Source organism: Miniopterus schreibersii (genome assembly GCF_964146895.1).
Source record: "Miniopterus schreibersii genome assembly, chromosome: 9".
Taxonomy (NCBI): domain Eukaryota; kingdom Metazoa; phylum Chordata; class Mammalia; order Chiroptera; family Miniopteridae; genus Miniopterus; species Miniopterus schreibersii.
Genome location: NC_138118.1, coordinates 77,690,587 through 77,713,010, shown reverse-complemented (window position 1 = coordinate 77,713,010; position 22,424 = coordinate 77,690,587). Strand labels below are relative to the sequence as shown.

Below are 22,424 nucleotides of genomic sequence, written 5' to 3'. Positions count from 1 at the left end.
ATTGGTGGGAAAGTACATTTGGGGCTGAGATTTATAGGCCCATGCTCAGGGACACATACAAGCATGCGACCGAGGCTTTGGTGACGGAGCCCGTGTCCTGAAACTTCCTGTGACAGATCAAAACCCCCTTTCTGTTCCCCGCGAGCGCGTGTCTGTGGCTGACAGGACGTCTTCTGCAGAGGCAGGTGGCGTGAAGCCGGGCCCTGAGCCCCGAAACTCTGCTGCGTCTGCAGTGGCGCGTCCCAGCCCAGCGGCAGAGCCACCCGGCTGCTGGCACACTGCACGGCGCCTTCACCAAATGCCCGCGTGGAGGGGAAATACGGGCTTCCCCTCTGCTTTGGGTCGTTAGAGCAGAGCTCTGGGAGGGGATTTATAAGGACACACCAGTTACGAATGGGCATTTGCTCAGAAACGACGCCCCGTTGATTTGCTGTTTAGTTTCTCTGTCGCTGGCTTTTTGCTTTGCTCCCTGGGAGGGCGGCTGCAGATTTGGCTGCTGCACAGACTGGGAATCGCCAGGGACGCTGTTTCTGTTCAGAAACGTGCGGGGTGCAGGAGAGACGGAGCTGGCAGACGCGTATATTAAAAGCCATCCATTACCCACGCAGCGAAGGCCTCCGTGCGCTCCACGCCGAGGCCGGGCCGAGTGGGAGCCGAGGACTCGCGCTGGAGGCGGCTGAAGGAGCCCTGGGTGTCCCCATCACCTAGTCCCACGCTTTCGGACCCGGCTCGGCCAAGTGCTAGGGTTTCCTTAAAGGCCACCAAAGGCGGGGATGGCAGGAGGGTGGGAAGAGGGGGACACACGAGGCTTCCCATGTGCTCTGCTCCCACTTAGCACCTCCGCTCCATGTGTCCTGTGTGCTGGACGTCCCAGTACAATGTCCTCTCAACAAAAGGATCCCCAGACCCTTGGCAGTGAAAGCAAGAAGCTATCCTGTGGGTCGAAGAGGCTTAGGGAGGAGCACTGGCCATGCCGCTTGTCTTCCTGAGCTGGAGCCCTGTCGCAGTGGTGGTGACCTTCAGATGTGCGGTGGCCTCTTTCAGCGCGCGGGTGGAGGTCACGTTTGCCTGTCAGATGCACTTCCCCCTTGTATCGTGTGACCACTAGGGCGCATGTATGGTGATGATGCAGCTCTTTAAAAAGCAGAAGGCTTAGTGTGGGAGCACAGCCCCCCTCCCCTCCCCTCATGCCGAGACCCCCCCAGGTTCCCGCCTGCGGGGTCCTCACCCTGGCTGACCACGCTCACACCCTCGGGTTACTGGGCAGCCGTCCCTCCCTCGCCTGATCCCCACCCACTCCTGCGGGGAGGAGGGCTTGGTAACGGGGAACCCTTCTTGGGGGGGTGGGCAGCTAATTGAGGGAGCTGCCTGGAGCTAAAGGGAGGCCCTGGGGTCCGGGAGGCAGACCAACTCGCTGGGGCTGGCATTCGAGTTGAGCTCTCTCTCTAAAAATCAATAAAAACATTTTTTTTTTTTTAAAAAAGACTTTATGGTGGCTTGTTTCACCACTTACAGGTCAACCCCCAGCCTGGCCACAATCTCGTTTCCTTCCCCTGAGGCTGTGACTAGGGCCACGGGCGGTGGATAGAGGAGCACTGGGGTCGGGTTGGTGGCGGAGCATCAGGAGCACCGGGTGTGAGTGGGGCCTCGCCGGGGCTCCAGGCTCCGATGGGGAGGCCGGACGGCGGAGTCAAAGGGTGAAAACCCGGCGGGGCTGAGGCCAGACGGAGAACCTATGTTCCTTCTAAAGTGCGTCGCTCACGCCCCTCGACGGCTGCCACGCCTCCGATCAGGCCCAGAGTTGCCCAATCTTGAGTTTTCCAAAGGAATCTGGAAGCCTAGAATTTTACGTAAATTCTCCTTATTAGATTGTTAAATGTCAACGACTAATTCAAACATTTTTAAACCTCTGTGGGTCAAAAATACCAAACAAAACAATTCCATCATCTCTTCTGCAGCCTCTCCTCTTTGTGACTGGAAGCGCAGGGAGTATTTTTAGGAGAAAGGCGCCAGGACACGGAGACGGGGCAGAAGCATCTTTATTGCCGGCAGGGCCCTGCATCTTCTCCGCATTTGTGAGAAGGACAGGAAGACAGAAGGGCTGCAAAACTGTTGGAGCCGGGGTGGATGCAGAACTTCCAAATGATCACTTTCGGGCAGGATCGGCTCAAATACCCGCCTTTCTGCCTTTGGACAATAGGCATGGCCTTTCCCCATGTCCTTCACCTGGTGGGTGGGGCCCTGGTGCAAAGCCTCCCCGCGGCACCCACGGGCTGCGGGCTGGGGCGGGAGCTACATAGGGACCCCCCGCTCGTCAGCTAATGCCACACCTTTCCCTCCTATCCAAGAAAGCATATTGGGCTCTAAATAAGTGAGAGTGCTAAAAATATACGAATGGCCTTCCAGTGACCTTAATTAATTTTTTCAAAGTAAAGCCATCACAAGCATTGGTATTTTACCTGCTGTGAGTAACGGTTCACCTATGACACACTCACAAATTTCAGGCCAACACGGTTAAGAGATGTTTTACAAAATAAAGACGAATAGGAACTATTGCTAAGCCTCCCAGGTAGACCAGCACTCCCTTCCTCTGGTATTTTCAGCCAAGGTGTAATTGGCTGGGTGGACCCCCCCAAAATCATATAGTCACCCTTAGGGCATGAGTTACAAGGATCTCGGGAATGTCACAAGGGACACTTGAACGCTTGAGAAGAATGGAAGAGATAAAAGGCCATGTTCTCTAAAGCAAGGAGAGAGCTGGAACCCACACACTCCCACCTCCCTAACTGGCAGCCCAGAGCCCGCACTTGAATTGGCATTTGGGTGATGTCAATTCAAGTCCCGCCCAGCAGCCCAAGCCAAGAAGCAAAGAATCCCACGTTCTCCATGTTCTCCAGTTCCTGTGCTCCAGGAATTGACCCAGAAGATGCAGAAGAGAAACACAAGAGCTTTCCCTGGGACCTCCTAATTTAGGATGACAACCTGCTTCCTTTCCACTGCATCAGAAAAACCCCACGGGGTGGAAATGGGAACCAGGTTCGGGAAAGGAGAGAGAGGCAAAGAGGGCCCGGCAGCCTGATAGAGCGTGTCCTCTGGGGCAGAGGTGTCTGGGTCGCCGAGGCGGACTAGGACAAGAGGAGAGCAGCAACAGGTCTATTTTTTCTAGGTCGCCGTAGGGAACCAGCCTAACCCATTTACAAGTGGTCTCGGGGGAAATATCTTTAAATAGCCATCTTGTCACCATCCTGTTCTTCATCTTCCATGATCACCTCCTTGGGTCTCTCCTCCCTGAGCAGTGTCACATCTGTAAAACAAAGCACAGGTCTGCAATTAAGTGCCTCTAATTAAAATATCAGCCAGCCTTTCAGCACAGAGAGCGCACAGGAGCACGGCAGCCCAGAAACCTCTCAGCATCTGCAAAGCTAAAGGTGCTGACCTGGGGGTGGGGGCAGAGCTGGGTGGCCTCCTTCGGCCTCCCCAGGGGAACTGTGGCTCCACGAGGACACCACTCCGGTTACAAGGGGACGCTCAGCCTGGGAGTCCGAGGCGACCTCCCCCCTCTTCTCTACACTCTGTGTGTACGCTTGTGGCCCTGCAGGGTGGGAATCACATGAATTTTGGAGTCTGAATGATCTGGAGTCTCATCCTGCCACTCAATCTGTGTTGAGTTAACACTTTTACACCTCAGTGTTCTCTGATGCAACAGGAGAGCAGGGTTACTTATAAAAAAGGGCCGTTTGGACAATGAATTAAGAGGTAGACCAATGCTCAGCACAGCACCACACCTGAGAGCAGCTAAGGTCGGGTGTGGCTGCCAAACTGCCTGCCTGTGCACGCCCCTGGCGGGAGGTGGTTTCTCCTTTCACGGTGTGTTAGTTCAGTTCCTGTTGTGAAGAGCTGGTAGGCTGCGTGAAGCCGAGCTTAAACGCATCGTACCAACATCTGGGGGAAAGACTGAGCGTGGGCCCTGAACAGGCCATCTCTAAACGTCAGTGCTGGTGGGTAATAAAGTTAACGCAGCTCAGAGCAAAAGGAGAAAACACGGAAAGGGTGGTGAGTCGTTCATCCAGCTCTGTGGCTACACTATGAAAAAGCTGCTCTTTGTTTCAAGGTGATCCCCCTTGTTTGGGGGATTAAAATATCTTTTATGAAGTTTTAGGGCTGTTGGATGGCTTCTTTCTTAGCATCCTTACTAGGCAAAACTCAAAGTTGTTACCCATCTCTCTATTGGGCTCCATAATACTTTCTCTAAAATGTGACTGGTCTGTGAGAGTCTGAAGACTGAACATTTTCTGGACTGATCAGCCCAGAAAAGACCATCCAAGGAGGTCTGGGCGGTTGTGCCCATCCTGTGAATTGTGAAGTAGGATCATTTGCATGAAAAGACAAAGGAGGCTGTGACTCAAGGCCAGCCCTCCATGACTCTGTCCTCCCTCCCCCCCCCAGCCAGTTCTGTTTCCCACCATGGCCTCGCACCCCAACCCCGATAATTAGAGACCTTTCCGTTCATGATGCATTTCACACATATCTAGACTTCGGGGAGGAAAGCTGTGCACCACAGAGGCCTTTCTACAAAACTGGAATCCATTCAACAGCAGCAAATTAATGAAAACTATGTGTTGATCTTAATGGCTCCTCCTTTGATTCAGTTCCTAGTTTGCTCATATGGGTTTCTTACCAATTAGCTGATATTTATCGGAGAAGAAAGCAATTTCAAGAGTGGAGCTGAAAGAAGCCTTTTGCGTAAATCACCTACGAAACACGGTGGGAGGTATTTTTCTCTTGTACCAGCTGCACAGAGGTTTGGGTTTCCATTTGGAATTAAGGCTACATTGGTAGGAGAACACGGAGTTGGCTAATTTTTCATCTTACCTTCCTTGATGTCGCTTGAAGCCAAATTTGGGGTTAATTCAAAAAGGGCAAGAGCCTTAAAATCCCCAGATCCCAGTAAACTTTCTGATTATTTTGGGGTATCCTTGAAACCTAGCCATATAGCATCTTGGGATTTCAGGGAAGGGAGGAACCTGTTGAAATCAAGGTCAGCCATCAAGGTCAGCCCATCCCAGAGTGGGCTAGGCTTTTCCAAAGGGACATGGGAGATCATTGCAAGTGAAAAGTGAGCCAGCATTTGTATTTGAATAACTAAGCATTAATTTTTATATCTTATATTGGAAAATATATGGTAGTTCATCAAAATCTTGATTTCATGAGTATCGCTGCTTGGAATGAGGCTTCGCATCTGTGCCTATGGATAATCAATACCTTCTTATCCTGGGCTCTTACTGTTGTTGGCTTTGGTGAGTTGAGAGTGAACAAGGTTTGCTAAACACTGTCTTTCTGGTTTAACCCAGTCCTGAACCCCATGCTGCCCTGTGGGGAGCAGAGGTGTGTCACTGAAGGAAAGGCCTAGAGGCAGACAGCTTTGCCTTTGGTGGTCATTCAACTTTGAGTAGGTCCCTTAACCTATCTGAGCCTGTTTGCTCATCTGTAAAAGTGGACATAAAAGAATTTGTATTTCCCATAATGGGTCATTGCACCAGCAGATAGATTTAGGCCAACGTTCTTTAGGCACCAACCACACCCTCCCTGAAACTCCATTAAAGCACTTTTACGTTGGTGGGAATCGCTGGACAGAACATCAGTCTCCCCCCCTGAATGGAGGGTATTTTAACAACCACAGTTAGCCTTGCAGCCTGCTGTCTTAGGGCATGATCCCACCCAGAGCACCGTCTCAAGCTGGTCACCTGCAATACAGACGTGCGCCTCTGGTTTAAAGGAGCCAGGGCTAAGACACGGCCTCTCCTGGTCACCCACAGCACAGAGAATGCTCTGTTCCCAGCAGGACAGAAGACGTGTCACTTTCAAAGGACACTTTCTACAAGTACAGCATTGAGTTGTGATCTCCAGATGTTCATAGCTCATGATCCAATTTTCAGGAGGCTTCTTTTCAATTATTCCAGCCTTAGTATTCTCTACTTCCCCTGGTTCCTTTTGCCAAAGATTGCAACTAAAGGCTATTTTCCTAAAGTAGACCCCAGCCACTGAGATTTGACCAACCACAACCCAATGTTCCCTGCCATGCAATCACCAAGGTGGGGGCCCCTGGCGACTGTGAACCAAGTTGGGAGCAAACCTGGGGCTGGCGATGAGGAGCTGTCTGGCAATTGGACCCATCAAATAAGCTCATTAACCTAGAGGAATGGGGGTGGTTAGCAAGATACTTAGAACAGAGCGAATTCTTGTCCAGTCTTCGTGTGCCAAGGGCTAATGAGAGGAGACGTCTCCGGAGCGCATTTGTCTCCGAGTTCCTCTCAACACCCCATTAGAACCAATGCGGGTCTCTCTGAACATCTGCTGAAGGCTCTACCCTTATCAGCTTAACTAGCATTTTGATTCCTGCCAAATCTTTAGATACTAAAAGGCTCTTCAAAAATAAAGTGCTTCAGCTAATATGCCAATAAAAGCTAGAAACATAGAACGTGCTCTATAATTGCAAATACAACACAGAGATCTGCTGATTCAAGCAATTTCATAATGTGTGCAGAGTCCGTGGATGCACAGCCCCCTCTCCAGCTCTGTGAACTTTGCACCGTTGGATAGACACGTTACATCCAACCAGGAGCTGCTCCCTTACGATGCAGGTATTAGGGTGTGGGCAGCTTCCATTGCCAGAAAAACAGAGCTCAACATTTTAGGAAGTTCCTTGAATCAGCAGGTTTATATGGAGAGGTAAATAAAACACGGTGGCTAGGAAAACTTTCACCTTTAGAAATGTTTTGACTTATCTAAAAAAATATAAGGTTTAACAGAGAATGAAGGGGAACTAACATGTATTGAGGTCTCTCAGTAAGCCAGGAACTGTGCTAAGTGCATTATATACTTTATTTCACTGTGTTAACAATCCTAGGAGATGGGTTTTATGGTCATCCTTTCAGAGATGGATGAAGGCTCTTAGAGTTTTTGCTAGTTGCCCAGGGTCACAAAGTTAGAATGGAGCTGAACCAGAGATCAGAGCTCGACCTTCCTGAGTCCAGAGCTCATGTCCAGTACTGTGTACTCAGGAGACTCTTCTACAGGCTCTGCCCCTAGAAGAACTTCAATAAAAATAAATACAAAAATGGGTAGCAAATAATCAACCTCCTGATGGAGAACTTGAAACTGTAGGATTGTGATTTCCAAATAGAATATATTTTTAAAAATCCAAACACTTATTGAGCATCGCTATCTACAAGGGACTAGACTAGACATCAGGTAAATGCCAGCAACCTAGGGCAATCCCAGGCTAGTCCTCATGAATTTATCAAACAACTTGTTGATGTAAGTGAACTTCAGCTACAAACACAGCGATAAGAACAACGGGAACATTGCTGAAAGAGCTGACGGCCTTGGTATCTGTACGTCTGTGTCCAGCAGAGCTAGTGGAGATCGCTGCACTAACACAGTGCAATGGAGCAGTGCCCGCAGGTGAGCCAGAGCTGGCTACAATCCCCAGGGTTTGATTTTGAGCAGAATTTGATCCAGTCATCTATCATCTAATCATCCCATCGTCAGTCCAATCCATCAGCCATCCAGCCATCCAGCGCATCCACAGAAGGCTTCAAAGTGGCTAAGTTACTTAAGTCCTCTCTCAGTTTCTTTATCTGTAAAAGGAGCTAATAACCACTTTATTGTGTTACTCAGCTGGTTTTTAAAATTGCATCCTTCACTGCCCGCCCAACTATCTATATAAACACACACACACACACACACACACACACAGTCTTATACTCTAATCGTGAATGTCCATGTCTCATCCCCCAACTTGCACATGAAATTCTCAGGGGCAAGTCCGCACCTCACGCACACGACAGGCTGCCTTCTGGCCCGGGGTCGTGAACAGTGTTAGCAAGGTTCTTGGCTTGACCCGACACATGTTAGGACAGCTATCATTATTTCTGCCTCTCTCTCCCTCTCTCTTCCTCTTGTTTTGAGGTTTTGGTCGGTGTATCCAGGTGTCTTGGGAGAACCAGCCTCAGCCGCAGGATGCGCGATCCTTGGAAGGCTGGGCAGGAGGGCATTTCAAGTCTTCTCAAGGGCCCCTGACGTTTCTGCTTCGTTGGCCCAGTGCCTTTGGCCGCTCTGCTGAAGTGAGTGATGCTCCGACCCTCCCGTCTCCGCAGCGGCCCTGGGGAGCTGCCCAGGAGGGGGAACCTGAAGGCGGCAGTAAGTGCTGCTCCCCCCAGGACACAGATTGCCGGGCAGGACAAAGGCCATGCCCGTGGCACCTCCAGATGGTGAGGCTCCTGGCCCGTCCCCGTCCCCCCCCCCCCCCCCCCCCCCGCCGAAACAGCCTGACCAGCTCTTTTTACCTGCTGCGAAGGGCGACATGTGCAGGGCAGGTGTGTCTTTTCTCCTTGGCTTCTTCTGTTCCAGGTCAGTGTCCTGAAGAGCGGGACTCATTTTGCCCTTTGGGTGTCTCTCTTGGACCTCGTATCTTTTAATTAAATGTTCTGAGAGCACACCTGCATGGTGAAGGAAACAGAGGGAGAAACAAGGTCAAAGATGTCCATTCTCATGGCCCAGGATGCATGTCCGTCCTCGTATGTCCATCCTCATAGCCCCGGTCAAATACATGCATCCTCGCAGCCAAGGTCTGTGCACCCGTCTTTGCACACGTACCTGATGACGGCTGTCACTCTATCTTTCCAAACTTATTTTAATAAAAGCACTTTCTTTCTGAGAATTAGTATCTATGGAGTCTACCCTGTAGAACATGTTCTATGCGAAGGGCTTTACGTGCCTGATTTGAACGTAATGTCACTGCCACCATCTCACGTCTGAGGGAAGTGAAGGCGGCCACTGCCCCCGGCGATGCAGCTCGCAGGCGTCCCAGCCGGGGACGGGACAGAGCGCAGGCTCTCCCCGCCTCCGTGGGACAGCTGGCTCCTCCGCACTGACCCCCGGCCCCCCCCCCCGGCCCACCTGCCTTCTCACCCCTCCCACCCGGGAAAATTTCCCGCGTCACCTGCCCACTCTCTGAGAACAGCCCCTCTGTAGCCTTCCCGCCACTCGCTGCCGGGACCGAGCCCCCTGGGCCTAACCTAAGGACCCCCAGTGGGACTTGACTCCTCACGGTGCATTTCAGCTACTTCTGCGATTCTGTTGTTTTAATGTTTATTTATTTAGAATGGAATTTATTGAGGCGACGCTGGTCCTTCCCAGAACACTCGGTGGCCTGTTTGCTTTGTATTCCCCCGAGTGGATTGTGACTAGAGAGGACCTTGAATATGTGGCCTGGGGGGAGGGATGAAAGGAAAGAAGATAAAACATTTGGGGAACAAGAGAGTGTCACGTGTCACATGCAAGGCTGTTATAAGGACACTTTAGCTGGTCACCAAACCGTTCCCTTTGCTCCTGGGCACACACTTCTCAGCCTCCCTTTTGCTCAGGTGGGGCCTGTGGCTGAAGGAAGGGCTGCGACGCTCTGCAGGTGCCCCGCCCCCCCGTCCCCCTGCCGGCAGGATGCTGCTGGGAGCTGATGTGCACGGTGACTCCAGGAGCCATGCACTGGTCTCCACCTCCCTCAGCAGAGTCCCCAAATGGCCATTTGGAGCCCAGCTTGCCTCCCCCACACCCAGCTTTCAGTCTTGGTGAGTGAAGAATAAACTTGCATTGTGTCATCCCCTGATATTTTGGGATTTATCTGTTATAGCAGCTGGCCTCATTGTAACTAAGACAGATCCCAATGATTAAAAAACGCCCAAGTTTTTAAGAAAAAACATTGTAAGAGCGATGTGATCCAGCGGCCAGCAGGTCCCCTTTGCAGGTGTGCAGACCGGCCTCCTGGCGCTTACCTGGTATAAACGGCGGGATGTGCAGGGCTGGAGTATCTTTCCTCCTCGGTTTTTTTTGGTCTGACTCAATGTTCAGGGCGACTTGTGCATTTTTCCCCTTTCTTGGCTTCTTTTTCAGCTCACAGTCCTTAATGAACTGGTCTGAAAGGTCATCTGATTTTGACAGGATGCAAAGAACAAAAACATGACATGAGTCAGGGTCTGGTCAGAAACCCGTTGGTTTCCATTCCATCTGACAGAAGAGGCAGAAGCCATGGGTCTGAAAATACAGTATTTCTTTACTGTGGCCTCTTCTATAGAATCTGCTCTGCCCAGCTGGGGAGGGATCTCTGGAGGTACAGGCGAGACACAGACTAGTCCTGGGTCACCATTCAACCCTAGGATGTGACTCAGCCCATAGTACAGAGACCAAGACATTTGCTTCAACTTTGACTTTTCCTTCAATTACACATTTTCCCATTTTTGGAGAAATCTTGAACATAAACTATCTTGATGGCAAATGGGGAAAGAGTAGGGGGCGGGGGGGCTGGGGGGAGCCATAACCAGGCGAGGCATAAACAAAGGCTATGAATATGCTAAAGGCCCATCCATCAAAGTCTGAGTGTCTCATTTTTAGAAATGGGTAGAGGCAGAAATGTTTCTGGTATTTTCATTACAAAGGTTATGCAAAAAGTCAGTTCTGGAGAGGAAACAGATTGACAATAAAGCAGAAAAGGGCTATTTAGAATTCTGTCTTGATAGGCAAAGGGAGATATTTGAAATATTTTATTGGCACCCCACATGGGGTGTGTGCGCGCCAGGAAATACTGGAAATGAGCTGCACAGCCATGTTCCATCTATTGCCTCAAAAATGCTCTGCCTGGAGCTCTTTCAGACCCCCAAAATGACAACAATGCCTTCTCTTTCTTTTTTTAAAACTCTCATGATCTTCTCTCCAGGGCATCAGCTAATATTCACATGGCAGACCCCAGGAACCCATAGCCATTTGTCTGTCCATCTGGGTTGGTTGTCACCTGAAGGCACAAACTATCAGGTTTTAGGGGACCTCCCTCTGACTAGCCTACAAACTAAATGGCAGAGACCCTTCCATCTGACCTTCACTATCCACATTCCCGCTGGAGCATTTACCTAAGTGGCCACAGCGAGGGTCGAGCTTGTCCAGTCTGTCTTCTGAGAGATCTAGTGGCTGCATCTGCTCAGTGGACATCATCCAAGGAGTGTGTATTTCTTACCCAGCACTACAGAAATATAAGACACAGTCTGTTAGTATGTCTTCTGTTCATTCATTCACTTGTTAAATAAGTATATTTACTGAGCACTTATTATGTTCCCAACTCAATCCCATTTTTCAAGGCTGCCTCTTCTATTTAGCTACTAGAAGCTCTAGTGTAAGATTTAAGCTACAATGAACAAATCTCCCATACACAAGCACGGGGATTTATGGGTAACTGTCATGTATCAGATATTCAATATTTGCCCTCTTTCAGATGCACTGTGGGAGTTTCGGAATGAACACTTGTCAAGTCTGAATTAGAAATGAATTAGCTGAGAGTTACAGAAAATATTGATTAAACCTCACCTATATTTTTTCGGTTGAGTTCTGCAAAGTAAGATTATGACTACTTCACAGATGGGGAAACTAAGGCTCAGAAAATCTGATTTTTTCAACCACATATCTATTAAATAGCCACACCTGGACCCAAATCCACTCCTCTCCTGCAGACTTCCGCTAGACACCCCAGTGTCCTAAAAAGAAAGTGGATTCTGAGCCCTAATTGAATAAGTCTTCTGGTTTTTGACTACTACCTCTTCTAACTATAAAATAATGAGAATTCCTCCCTAGCCATACTACAATGGTGGTAGAAAGGTGGTAGGAAAAAAATCTAGGTCTCGAAATAGATCTTTATTATTTTCTCCCTAGGGATCCCTGACATTAGAGCCAGTCTGTTTCCCCTCCTCTCCCCACTCCCATTTTTCCTAGACCACAAATCCCTTGAACCTTCCAGAGCTATTAGTTGTAGACATTGTCCAGGAGAAGTGGAAATCCAGAATGGACATGTGTCGGGCCTGAATGAGAAATGCATTAGTAGAGATTTATAGGAAATCTTCATTAGAATCTACTTAGATTCTGTTTCTTGCATTTCTTTCAGATAACTCATTACAAGATGTTAACCGAGCAAGAATGATTGAAGAGGGACAAGATTAAAATGATCCACTGGTCCTCTTGTCTTGAGATTCCGAGATCCCTGGCGTGCAGATGTACACACGCAATAGCTATGTTAACATTTCAAGCTCCTAGAATTCAACTCAGTTGCCTTATTAGGAATAAGCCAGTTTTCTCCGGGATGCTGGAGGGCCTCTCCCCCTACAGGCTGAGATCATTGCATAGCAGATGGAGCCATTAAGGGATTACTTGAGCCCAGCTTTTAGTGTCACTCTGAGCAGACTGATTGTACTGAGTGACCTCAGCAGAAATCAATTTAGACCATTGTCTTTAGTGCTTGTATGCAGACTCCCTACTCCCTGGGACCATAAGGAAGCATGCCCTTAGGTTGGGTGGCCAGCCCCCACCTGCTTGAGTGGAGAGGAAAGCTGTGGGACCATCTCTCAGGGTGCGTGGGCTCAGAGTTGACGTCTAGAGATGGTGACAGCCTCAACTGTGGCCTGTGCATCTGCTTAACCAATCTTCCTTTTCTTTGGGCAGGAAGACATTAGCCCTGCTGGAACTTTCTGTCTTAGGCTTCCTGCTGAAAATCTATCCCATGGAGAGAACTGGTCAAACTACCCCTTCTCCAGAAGAAGAGACAGGGTACCTCCTGCCTTCTACTCTAAGTCCCATCGGACATAACCCCCCTCCCCCTCTGCAGCCCAAGGTAAGCTGTTCTTTGTACTTAGGTCATATGACTGCTCCTGTGTGCCCAGTACATGGTTATTTAATTTAAACCTGAGCTTTCAAGTCAAATAAATCTAGACCGAATCTCAGCTCTTTAACTAAAAAGCCATAGGACTTTGATGAAGTGGCTAAACCTTAGTGACATAGTGAGGGAGGACACATGGGGCCCAAGGGCAATAGCACCATTTCTGCCCTTTCTCCCAACAAGCTATTGCTGCTGTGAGGGAATCTGCAAAGGCTAGCACCTTTGTGGTGTGCCGACTGGCACCTGGGGGCATATGTCCCCTTCTGCCCCACCCTCACTCTTACCCTCAGTTTTCTTATCTGTAAAATAGAGATCATAGTATCCATCTTGTAGTGGCGTTACTCTGAAGATTGAACAGGATAGCTCCAAGCCTTGCATACTGTAGGCACTTGAGTAAGTGGCAGCCGTTGTTAAGTGACATTATCTGTACCCAACTAAACAGCCTGCTAATGAAGACCAGGTGGATAAAATCTGTAAACGTATTGGCTCTTCTATTTTCATCTAGATGCCGAACCATGGGACGACCAGCCTTCATCTGAGCAAAACTGTCATCACTGTACTAAACTTGAGAGAGAGGAGTGGCCCTTTTAAGTGTCAGAAGTCCCTGAGCAAGGTGGGGGTATCCAGTGATTAGTCACCCACCTGACACCTGCTTCCTTCCAGGAGAGCACCTTGTGTCGGGATGCAACACTATTTTAAACCAGTGGGATTGAAAGAACGACGGTGGTGGACTGGCAAGCCTCTGTAGACTAGGAGACTGAGAGATGATTTTTAGATTTTGGGTTTTCCATTATGAAAACACTCTCCGTGCTGGGCAGGGGTGTGTTTTGCCCATGGGATTAGAAGACACTTTTATCATGGATGACGTCATTATGAACTTCTTGGCAAAAAAGGAAAGAATAAATAAGGGGAGGAGAGAGATCCTTGGAGTTCAGCATCGCCTTATTAGTAATCGTCATTTTCCCTGCCTGCAGAATGTTAGGATGAGATGTCCCCTCTCCCTCCCCTCTCTCCATGTCTATCCTCGTGAGAAGGGTACTCTATAGGACCGAGCCATCGTAGGGCATGAGCTGCTCTAATTCTTGAACTGAGAAATGGGATGCCTCTACTTCCTGTTCCTGAGCTGCCCTGCATTCCTCTCTTTAATTGTCCCCACCCCAAGCATCAGCGAAGGGACACTGCTCTCATAGCGCTGCCCCGAGGAGGTGTCATCATCACCCTCAGCAGCTCTTATAATCTGGGGATGTTCTGAAGTGCCAGCTCCTTCTTTCATACCTAATACCTGCTCCCCTGGGTCTCCGGATTCCAACCAAAGGACTAGGGCCTTAAGAGACACCGTGGGGCTGTTTCATAACAGATTTGTGACCTTTTAACATTGTCTTGTGACTTCGTGGTTCAATGTGGTCTCTGAATTTTAACGCCCACACAGGGACGACTTGGACTGCTACCGTAATTCTCAGTGTCAGCCCGCCCACCCTCACCTGAAGAGCCAGGGCCCACGTGCTGTGGACATCAGGAAATCTGTATTATGTAACACCCCGGAGGGGGGTGCCTCAGGGAGCACCACAATCACATGCATTACTTCTACAGCAAAAATATGCATAGTTGCATTAAATGACATAACTAAAGACTACAAAAGGATTCGTATCCTTTCGGGTCAGGTTTTGCTACAGAATGCATTTATGTTGAACTGAACAACAATGAGAAACTTTTGGTTTTCTGAGTGTTTCAGATTGCTCAGTAAGAGAATAAAGAATTCTGGGTCTGTGTTATTTTGTCCGTTGTTGTCGTTTGAGAGAAAGTGGGTGGTCTGGTGTAGTGTGTGCAAGAGACCAAGTGACGTAATTTCAGGGGGCAGAGGAGGTTTTCAGGACCATGATGCTAAACTCTTGCAACTGCCTCTTGCTAATTGTTGCACTTGAAGGACCCCCCCTCCCCCCCCCGAGATACTTGTGAAACAAATACCACTGAGAGGGAAGATACATGAACTGGTGTTGCATAGAGAGGGGTTATTAACGACATAGGGCACTTTCTCTTTTGAGAGAGGAAAGTCCAGGGCCCTGGTGCCAGGGAGGGAACCCCTCCCACTAAGCTGCAGAAGGACAGGCACACAGAGCTGAGGACACTCGGAGGGAGCCTGCCTCCACCACCTCAGACCTGGTTACTGCTCCAGGAAGACAGCGGTGCTACTTCTGCAGCTAAGACATATTGGTCGGTTCAGTTTGAGGTCAGAAGTTGGTCTGGGAATTTTGTCCTTTGTCTTAACCATGAGTAGATTTCTCAGTTGGATATTGGGATATGCAGTTTCATTCATGGACAGAAAATTCCTCACCGACTGCAAGCATTTGGTGCTGGGAGACGATATGAGAGAAAAACAAATGTTGGGTTACTTGTGCGATTCTCTAGCTGGGTGCGCTTGGGAAAGGTATATGTCTTCCTGGGAACTTGTTTTCCAATCTGTAGAATGGGTACGATAGTGGCCCTTGTCCAGGGTTGAGGGTCTTAATAGTAGAGCACGTGGAAAGCTCCCAGCCCAGACCCCAGCACGCACACTAACACTTTAAGAAATGTGAGCTGCCTTTGTTCTTTCCACCTCCTCTTGAGATTATAACAGGTATGTCTAAACTGAATGACTGGGAGCGTCTCCTTGCCCCATCTCTGGCCTTTCTGAAGCTAAAGATGAGATCAGAACAAAGCAAGGGACGAACCAACCACAGGGCCTTGGGGCCTTGGTGATACTGATTCTCAGGAAGGGCCAAGCTGACACTCAGCTTAGTTGGGCAGCATCCTAAAGAATTTCCCCAAAGTCATCAGGCCTGGATTTAGTTGACGGAATAAAAAGTGAGGTTATGTGCACAGCCCCCCGTGGCGTTTGGTGAAAGTACCCCCTGGCCATGTGACATTCATACCCTTTGTGGTATCTCTTTGTAACCCGAGGATTGAATTCAGGTCAGAGAGCACTGGGTTTTAAAATCAACTTTGCTCACTTAGAAGACCTACATTAGCAGTTTTCCTGGAGGGGTGACTCTTCCTTGGATCAGGGCACAGAGAGGATTTTTGATAAGCACACTCTCCCCAGCCCTGACCGGTAACCTCCCCACGCCGCTGTGAATCTGCAGCTACACGTGTTCATCTTGAAACCTTGCAATTTAATTCTCAGGGACCCTGGTTCCTACACATCTCAGGACTCCACCTCCCTCGAAAACGACGGGAAAGTGGTGACTTTTCCTGCCCCCGCCTCGTCCCAGCTTAGCCTCGCTCCAGAAGCCCCCCTCTCCCCCAGCCACTTTCTGCAGCCTTCTCTGCCCCAGCAACAGACAAAGAAACTGTAACTTACTGGAAACTTGGTTTTCTGCGCACGAAGTTCTCCGAGCAAAAATCCGCAGCACTTACCTATGGGCGCAGGTGCTGGGACGCGAAGCCCGGAGGCGGAGGCCGCGTTTCCTCCCTGACGCGGGCTGGCTGCGCGCTGCAGTGACTGCGGCTGCCCCGCTCCCGCTCCTCTTATCAAGGGACCAGCTGCCGCTGTTGCCATGGGGATGCTCCGTTTCTCAGGCGCCGGGACGGGGGATGGAGAGAGGAGGGCTGTTCTCGCAGCCACTGTTCCCAGCTGAAACAACCGCCCGTTACAAACACAACACCCCGTTGCGCTCGGAGCACCCAGTGTGCAAAGCTGGAGGAATCCTGACGGACCAGCCAGTCCTTTAATCCCGGTGACAGCCCTACACTTACACGCAGGCTTTGGTCTGACTTTGCAAATGTGGAAACTGAGGCACAGAGCGGTTAAGTGGCTTGTCCAGTAGGTACCGCAAGCTCATTGTAACCTTCACATCGACTTGCGTTTAAACTCAAAGTGCTTTCCCGCACCTGCTGCCTGGGAGAGGAGCATCGTGAAGAAAGGCAGTGGCCGTCGCTGACGGTCACATAAGGCGTCCCGGGTGCCAGGCCTTCTTTCCCCACAGGGGCTCATTTAATCCTCACGGAGGCCTTGTGCGATGAGCCGCACCATCCCCATTTCCCCGATGGGGAAGCTGGGGCGCGGAGCTCATGGGTGCTCTGCCCGAGGTCTCCCCACTAGGAAACGGGAAGGCGAGGTCCCGACCCGGGCAATCGAATGCTGGACCCCACGCCCTCAACCACTTTGGTCGCCAAAGAGGGCGTTTCAGAGAGAAACAGCTCAGCCAAGGAAGCAGCCCTCACCACGAAGGCCGGGCGTGGAGGCCAGGATCAGCGTGCTCCTTACAAGAAATAAAACCAAATGCCCCAATACGAGCAACGCACCTGCTCCCCAGGAGAGGCGTGGGCCGAAGGGTGTTTAAGCAAGGGCGGGGTGTGCCCTGCCCTGATGGAGAGGAGGGTCGGTGTTTGGGGTAAACCCACTGGAGGAAATGTCCTGTGCAGATTGGAGGCACCACAGCTCCCAGTCACTGGTTTGGGCATCAAGAGCAGGGGGGTGATTCTGGGAGCTGGCAGGGATCAGCACAGACTGGAAGGGCTTGAGACACCTGCGGGTAGCCAAGAGGCCTGCCACCAATGACGCCCAAGAGACGGGTTCTCGCAGAAGGGGTGTGAGTGCTGTCCACGGGTGTCGCTTCCTTTCCTTCCCGAGGCTGCCTGCAGGGCAGGACCTGAGGAGCCACTCAGTGGCTTCAACTACCTGTTAGTCCCTACTGAGTTGACCGATGTCACCTTTCCATTTGCCAACATCCCAAATAATAGGGCTACAACCCTAATAAACTCATCCCGAGGTTGACTCCAAGGGTTAGGCTTTCTTCAGAGGCCATGGTGACAAATCAGTAGGGAGGGGCTTCCTGTTCGGTCCAGTTTGTCTCGGTCCTTAGTGGGACCTCCTAACAAGAGCTGGCGGCTGCCACAGGTAATGCTCCTGGCTGGGACGGGAGACCCCGGATGCGGAGGGGAGGTCCCCGGAACCAGCTCTCTGTTCCTAACTGCCTGCTTCTCTCTTCTTACCAACAGCCTGGCTGGCCAATGGGTTAACAGCACTTTCATTTCCAAACTTGAGTTGGAAAAGTATACTTTATTCCTAAACTCTTCAATTCTTTTTTAATTAAACCATTTCTGAGATAATTGTAGATGCACATGCAGTTGTAAGAAATAATCTCTCCTGTACCCTCCAAGCAATTTCCTCCAGTGGTACCATCTTGCAAAACTATATAGTACAATATTCTCTGTACAGTGTTAACAGAGATTCTCATACAGTAAAAGTTTTAAGTTTTTACCAAGCCAATTTATCATCAAATTAATTTTAAAGCATATAAAGTTGAGATTCCTTCTGAGGCTTCTCAGAGAAGCTGAACTGTGTGAGGAATTTTAAAATGCTCTTTTGTCACTTAATTTCCCAAGTTCAAAGGGAATATTTTCAAAGAGAGAAGAGTATGAATTCCTTATTTCCCCTTTGAACAGACATGTGTATGTCTCCCAAGTTCAGGCGGTTTTCGGGGGTGGTTTTGTCCAGGGTCTTCTATGCGCACTTTGATTGATTGTGCCCAACCCCCTTAAAGGCAGATGTAAACAGCAGCTAGATGGCAGATGGTAATGTAAATCTATACCTCGGAGGGCTCTAAATAACAGTCACATATGTGCAGGGCTGGAGTTGGAGACCCTTGGCCTCCAGTGCTCCCAGCATAAGTGCAAGGAGCCATGTGTCCCTGACATGATTTGTGGGCCAAGAGCCCTCTGATGTGCGGCTGAATGAATGGCTGCTGGCCTCCCTCCTGGTGGATGCCTCATGGTAACTAGCTTTAAATGAATATGCTTTTATTTCAGTCCCTGACGTTCCATCTTAATGAGTAAGAATGATCACCGTGATGTACATTTCCAGACAATTTATTTTAGTCAATAGCCTATAAAATGTGCACTTCAAATATTTGCCTTCTAAAATAAGTCTAAGGCAGTTTCTGGGCTGATGGGTGATGGGGCTCCAGCTCCTTGTTGAGAGAGGGGGAGAAACAGAGAGAGAGAGAGAGAGGGAGAGAGAAAGAGAGAGGGAGGGAGAGAGGGAGAGGGGGAAGGAAAGAGGGAGAGAGGGGGAAGGAGGGAACACACTGAACATTTGCAGGCTGGTTTTACCCGTAGGTCTTGCTGGATCTCTCTGGTTGTCTCCTTCAGCCCTTAGGGAGAAGTAACTCCTTCAGGTCAATATCTTCTGCTAAATAAGTGTCGCGGTCTCTGCTTTGGGCAGTTTTAAACACATTTTATATTTATTTATTTATTTATTTATTTATTTATTTAATATTATTTTTGTTTAAAATATTACAGATGTCCTTTTTCTCCCCAATTAACCACATTTTAGTTCTTCATAACAGAGGATTATCTGAATTAATCAGTATCAAATTCTGATTCATTTTTTATCATCTAGTTGAAATAAAAATATACAACACACTTAATATTTCAGAAATTGTCATATACTTAGCAGGGCTTATTAAAATGAGAGGTAACATTCATTTATTTGAGGTAAGTGTGGGTTCATATGCAATTACAGGAAACAGTGCAGAGAGCTGGGCCCCTTCTACATCACGCTCAGTGTCTTCCACGGTGCTTTGTAAGATGACAGTGCAACACCCTGTGTGCGTGTGTGTGGGGGCTCCACCCAATTTTCCCCCCAGTAGGTCCATGTCGCCACCACCTCAGTCCAGACACTGATCGTTCCCACCTCCAAGGGTCCTCCATGCTGTTCTCTTTATAACCACGGCCACCCTCCCTTCCTCTTCTCTGTCCCCCGCTGACCACTCATCTGTCCTCTGTTTCTATACTTGTGTCCTTCCCGGAATGTTACATAAGTGGAATTACAGACCATGTAGCCTTGGCCATTGGCTTTCTTCACTCGCCTTAATTCTCTGGAGACTCATCCAGGCTGTTGTATGTATCAAGAGTTAACTTATTTTTATTGCGGAGAAGTCCTCTATGGGATGGAGATACCATAGTTTGTCTAACCATTCACCTGCTGAAGACTATTTGGGCTGGATCCAGCTCATTTTTACATAAGACATGAGGTTTAAGTCAAGGTTAATTGTATTTTTTCCAGCACCGTTTGTTAAAAGGTTAAACTTCCTCCATCGTATCTCTCTGCTTCTTTGTCAAAAATCAGGCGGGTATAATTGTGTGGATCTGTCTTTGTGTTCTCGATTTTGCTCCATTTATCTATGTTTCTATGTCTCTGCGAATACCTCCCCCAGCTGCACCGGTGGCCTCTGCACCGGTGGCCTCTGCTTCATGCTCACCTATCCTCCTGAAGATCCCTGGCCGGAGTGAATCTACACCTCATTGTTATCACTTCCCTAGGGTTTTTACTGAGTGCTAGGGGGTAGGTAGTGTGCTGAAGGCAGGGGCAAGGCAGGAGGGCTGGAGGTAGGCAGAGATACCCTCCTCGAGACACATGGCAACTTCTCCAAGTTAAATGTAGTGGAGAATTCCATGAAAGGCTGCAAGCAGGACACATTCTCCTGGAGGTACTTTAGGTCTTCATTGAATGGAAGGTGGGGACTCACTGAATGTGAGTCGGAGAGCAGGAAAACCAAGAGAAATCACTGTAAGTTTCTCCAGGCCATCATCAAGTACACTCTAGAGACTGTCCAAGGCTAGACTCTGGGGGCAACAAGATGGAGAGAGAGATCTTCCAGAAATGCACAAAACCAGAAGAGGAACTGAAGAGCAAAGAAAAGACCCCAGTAACTCAAAAAGCTGAGGGCTGAGCTGTTAAGGTGAGAGAGATACCCAATGATTTTGAAAGCAGGAAGCCTGGCAGTGAATCTTAAATGGATCTTAAAATTATTAATACACAGAGTCCAAGACCTGCTGGGGGGGGTGGGGGGTCCTAATGCCACCCTGAAAATATTTGGCGTCAGTGGTACACTGGACCTAATGAAAGATGAACAAAGTGCCAACCCAGCTTAACCTCAGATGAGATTTATTCACACCCCCATGGAAGTGCCTGACAGAAGAATAAAATGGGCTCCTTTCTGGGGGTAAATAGTATTTACCTCAGTACTGTTTTTTACCCATGATCTGGCATACAATAAAACATTGTGAGACATGCAAAGAAGCAAGAAAATAGAACTCATGGAAATGGTAAACATGCAAATAAACATAAAATATTTTTATTTTTCTCATTTCTCAATGTAAAAATGATATGGATGCTGAACGCATGAATAATAACAACTTTTTGTGGAAATTATATCACATAGAGGTAAAATGTATGAAATAAGAGGACAAAAGTTAGAAAGGAGGTAAAGGGAAACATACTATTGTAAGGCTCTTACAGATAAAATGGCACAGTATCACTTGAAGGTGGACTGTAATATGTTCAAGCTATATATCATAAACTACCATAGAACAACTTTAGAAAGAAAATACATTGGTGTGCCTAGTAAATCAAGAGCAGCAATGAAATGGAATCTTAAGAAATACTCAGTTAATTCAAAACAAGGCAGGAATTGAGGGAAAATGGAATAAAGAACCTATAAAGAACATAGAAAATATTAAGATTATATAATTACAAGACAATATTTGTGATTAAATTAAATGTAAATGGAATAAATATTCAAATTAAAAAACAAGGATTATCCAACTGCATAAAAAGAGGCCGAACTATATACTATTTATAAGATAGAGACTTTAAATATAAAGACATAATAAGATAAAAGCAAAAATTGGGAAAAATATGTCAGGCAAACAGTAAGCTTAGGAAAGCTCGAGTTAGAATATTAATAGCAGACAAACTTGACATCAGTGCAAGAAGCATTACCAGAGATAAAGAAGGGCATTTCATAATCACTAAAGGGTCAATTAATCAAGAATACGTATAAATCATAAGTGTGTAGGTACCTAGTAACAGGATTTGATGAAACAATGACTGACAGAACTAAAGGAAGAAATGGAGAAATCTACAATTTTAGTTAGAGATTTTAACACATGTAGAAAAACTAATCAATAGCAATATGCAAGATTCAAATAACACTATAACCAAGTTAAATTAGTTGACGTTTTGGAAGATTCCACTCACCAATACTTATTCTTTTCAAGAGAGTATAGAACATTACTAACATTAGACTATGTGAACCATAAACACACACACACACACTCAATTTCTAAAAGTTGAAATAATACAGAATATATTTACTGGCCACAGTGCAATGAAATTAGAAATAAACAACATATTTGGGAAATCCTCAAATATTTGATAATTAACACATATACACTTCAGAACTGTGCATTGGTCAAGAAATAAAAATCAAGGGTAACTATTTTGAACTAAATAATAATACAAATTACAATATATCAAATTTGATAGGGTGTCATTAAAGAAATGCTTAGAGGACACAAGTTATCAAAATGAATGCAATAAACATAAAATAAAATCTGAATAGCCCTTCATCTATAAGGAAATTTAATTCATCATTAAAATCTTGCACAAAGAAAACTGCCAGCCCAGATGGCTTCACTGCTAAATTTACCAACATTTAAGATGGAAATAATACCAAGTTTACATAAAATCTTCCAGAAAATACAGAGAAGGGAACACTTCCCAAAACAATCTATGAGGCCAGCATAGCTTTCACACCCAAACCAGGCAAGGACCGTACAAGAAAAGAAAACTATCAACCAATATCCCTCATGAATGTAAAACACATAACAAAATATGTCTGACCTATGT

At 47.8% G+C, this 22,424-nt stretch overlaps 1 protein-coding gene across 1 annotated transcript; it reads right to left on the bottom strand.

Moving 5' to 3' along the window:
* Positions 1-2,021: 2,021 nt before the first annotated feature.
* On the bottom strand, positions 2,022-16,260 carry PPP1R17 (protein phosphatase 1 regulatory subunit 17). Its single transcript, XM_081147380.1, has 5 exons — positions 16,145-16,260; positions 10,962-11,071; positions 9,834-9,986; positions 8,349-8,501; positions 2,022-3,304 (listed from the first exon to the last, which is right to left on the bottom strand). Exons 2-5 carry the CDS (start codon positions 11,041-11,043, stop codon positions 3,222-3,224), a joined length of 471 nt encoding a protein of 156 aa, XP_081003506.1. The 5' UTR covers positions 11,044-11,071; positions 16,145-16,260; the 3' UTR covers positions 2,022-3,221.
* Between the last annotated feature and the right edge of the window lie 6,164 nt (positions 16,261-22,424).

What these genes read in the sequence shown, in the direction of transcription:
- PPP1R17 (XM_081147380.1), bottom strand. Translation starts at nt 11,043, where the DNA reads ATGATGTCCACTGAGCAGATGCAGCCACTAGATCTCTCAGAAGACAGA. An exon ending in CATCCCGCCGTTTATACCAG is followed by an intron (nt 8,502 to 9,833) that starts GTAAGCGCCAGG and finishes TTCACCATGCAG; the next exon opens with GTGTGCTCTCAGAACATTTA. An exon ending in CATGTCGCCCTTCGCAGCAG is followed by an intron (nt 3,305 to 8,348) that starts GTAAAAAGAGCT and finishes TTTGTTTTACAG; the next exon opens with ATGTGACACTGCTCAGGGAG.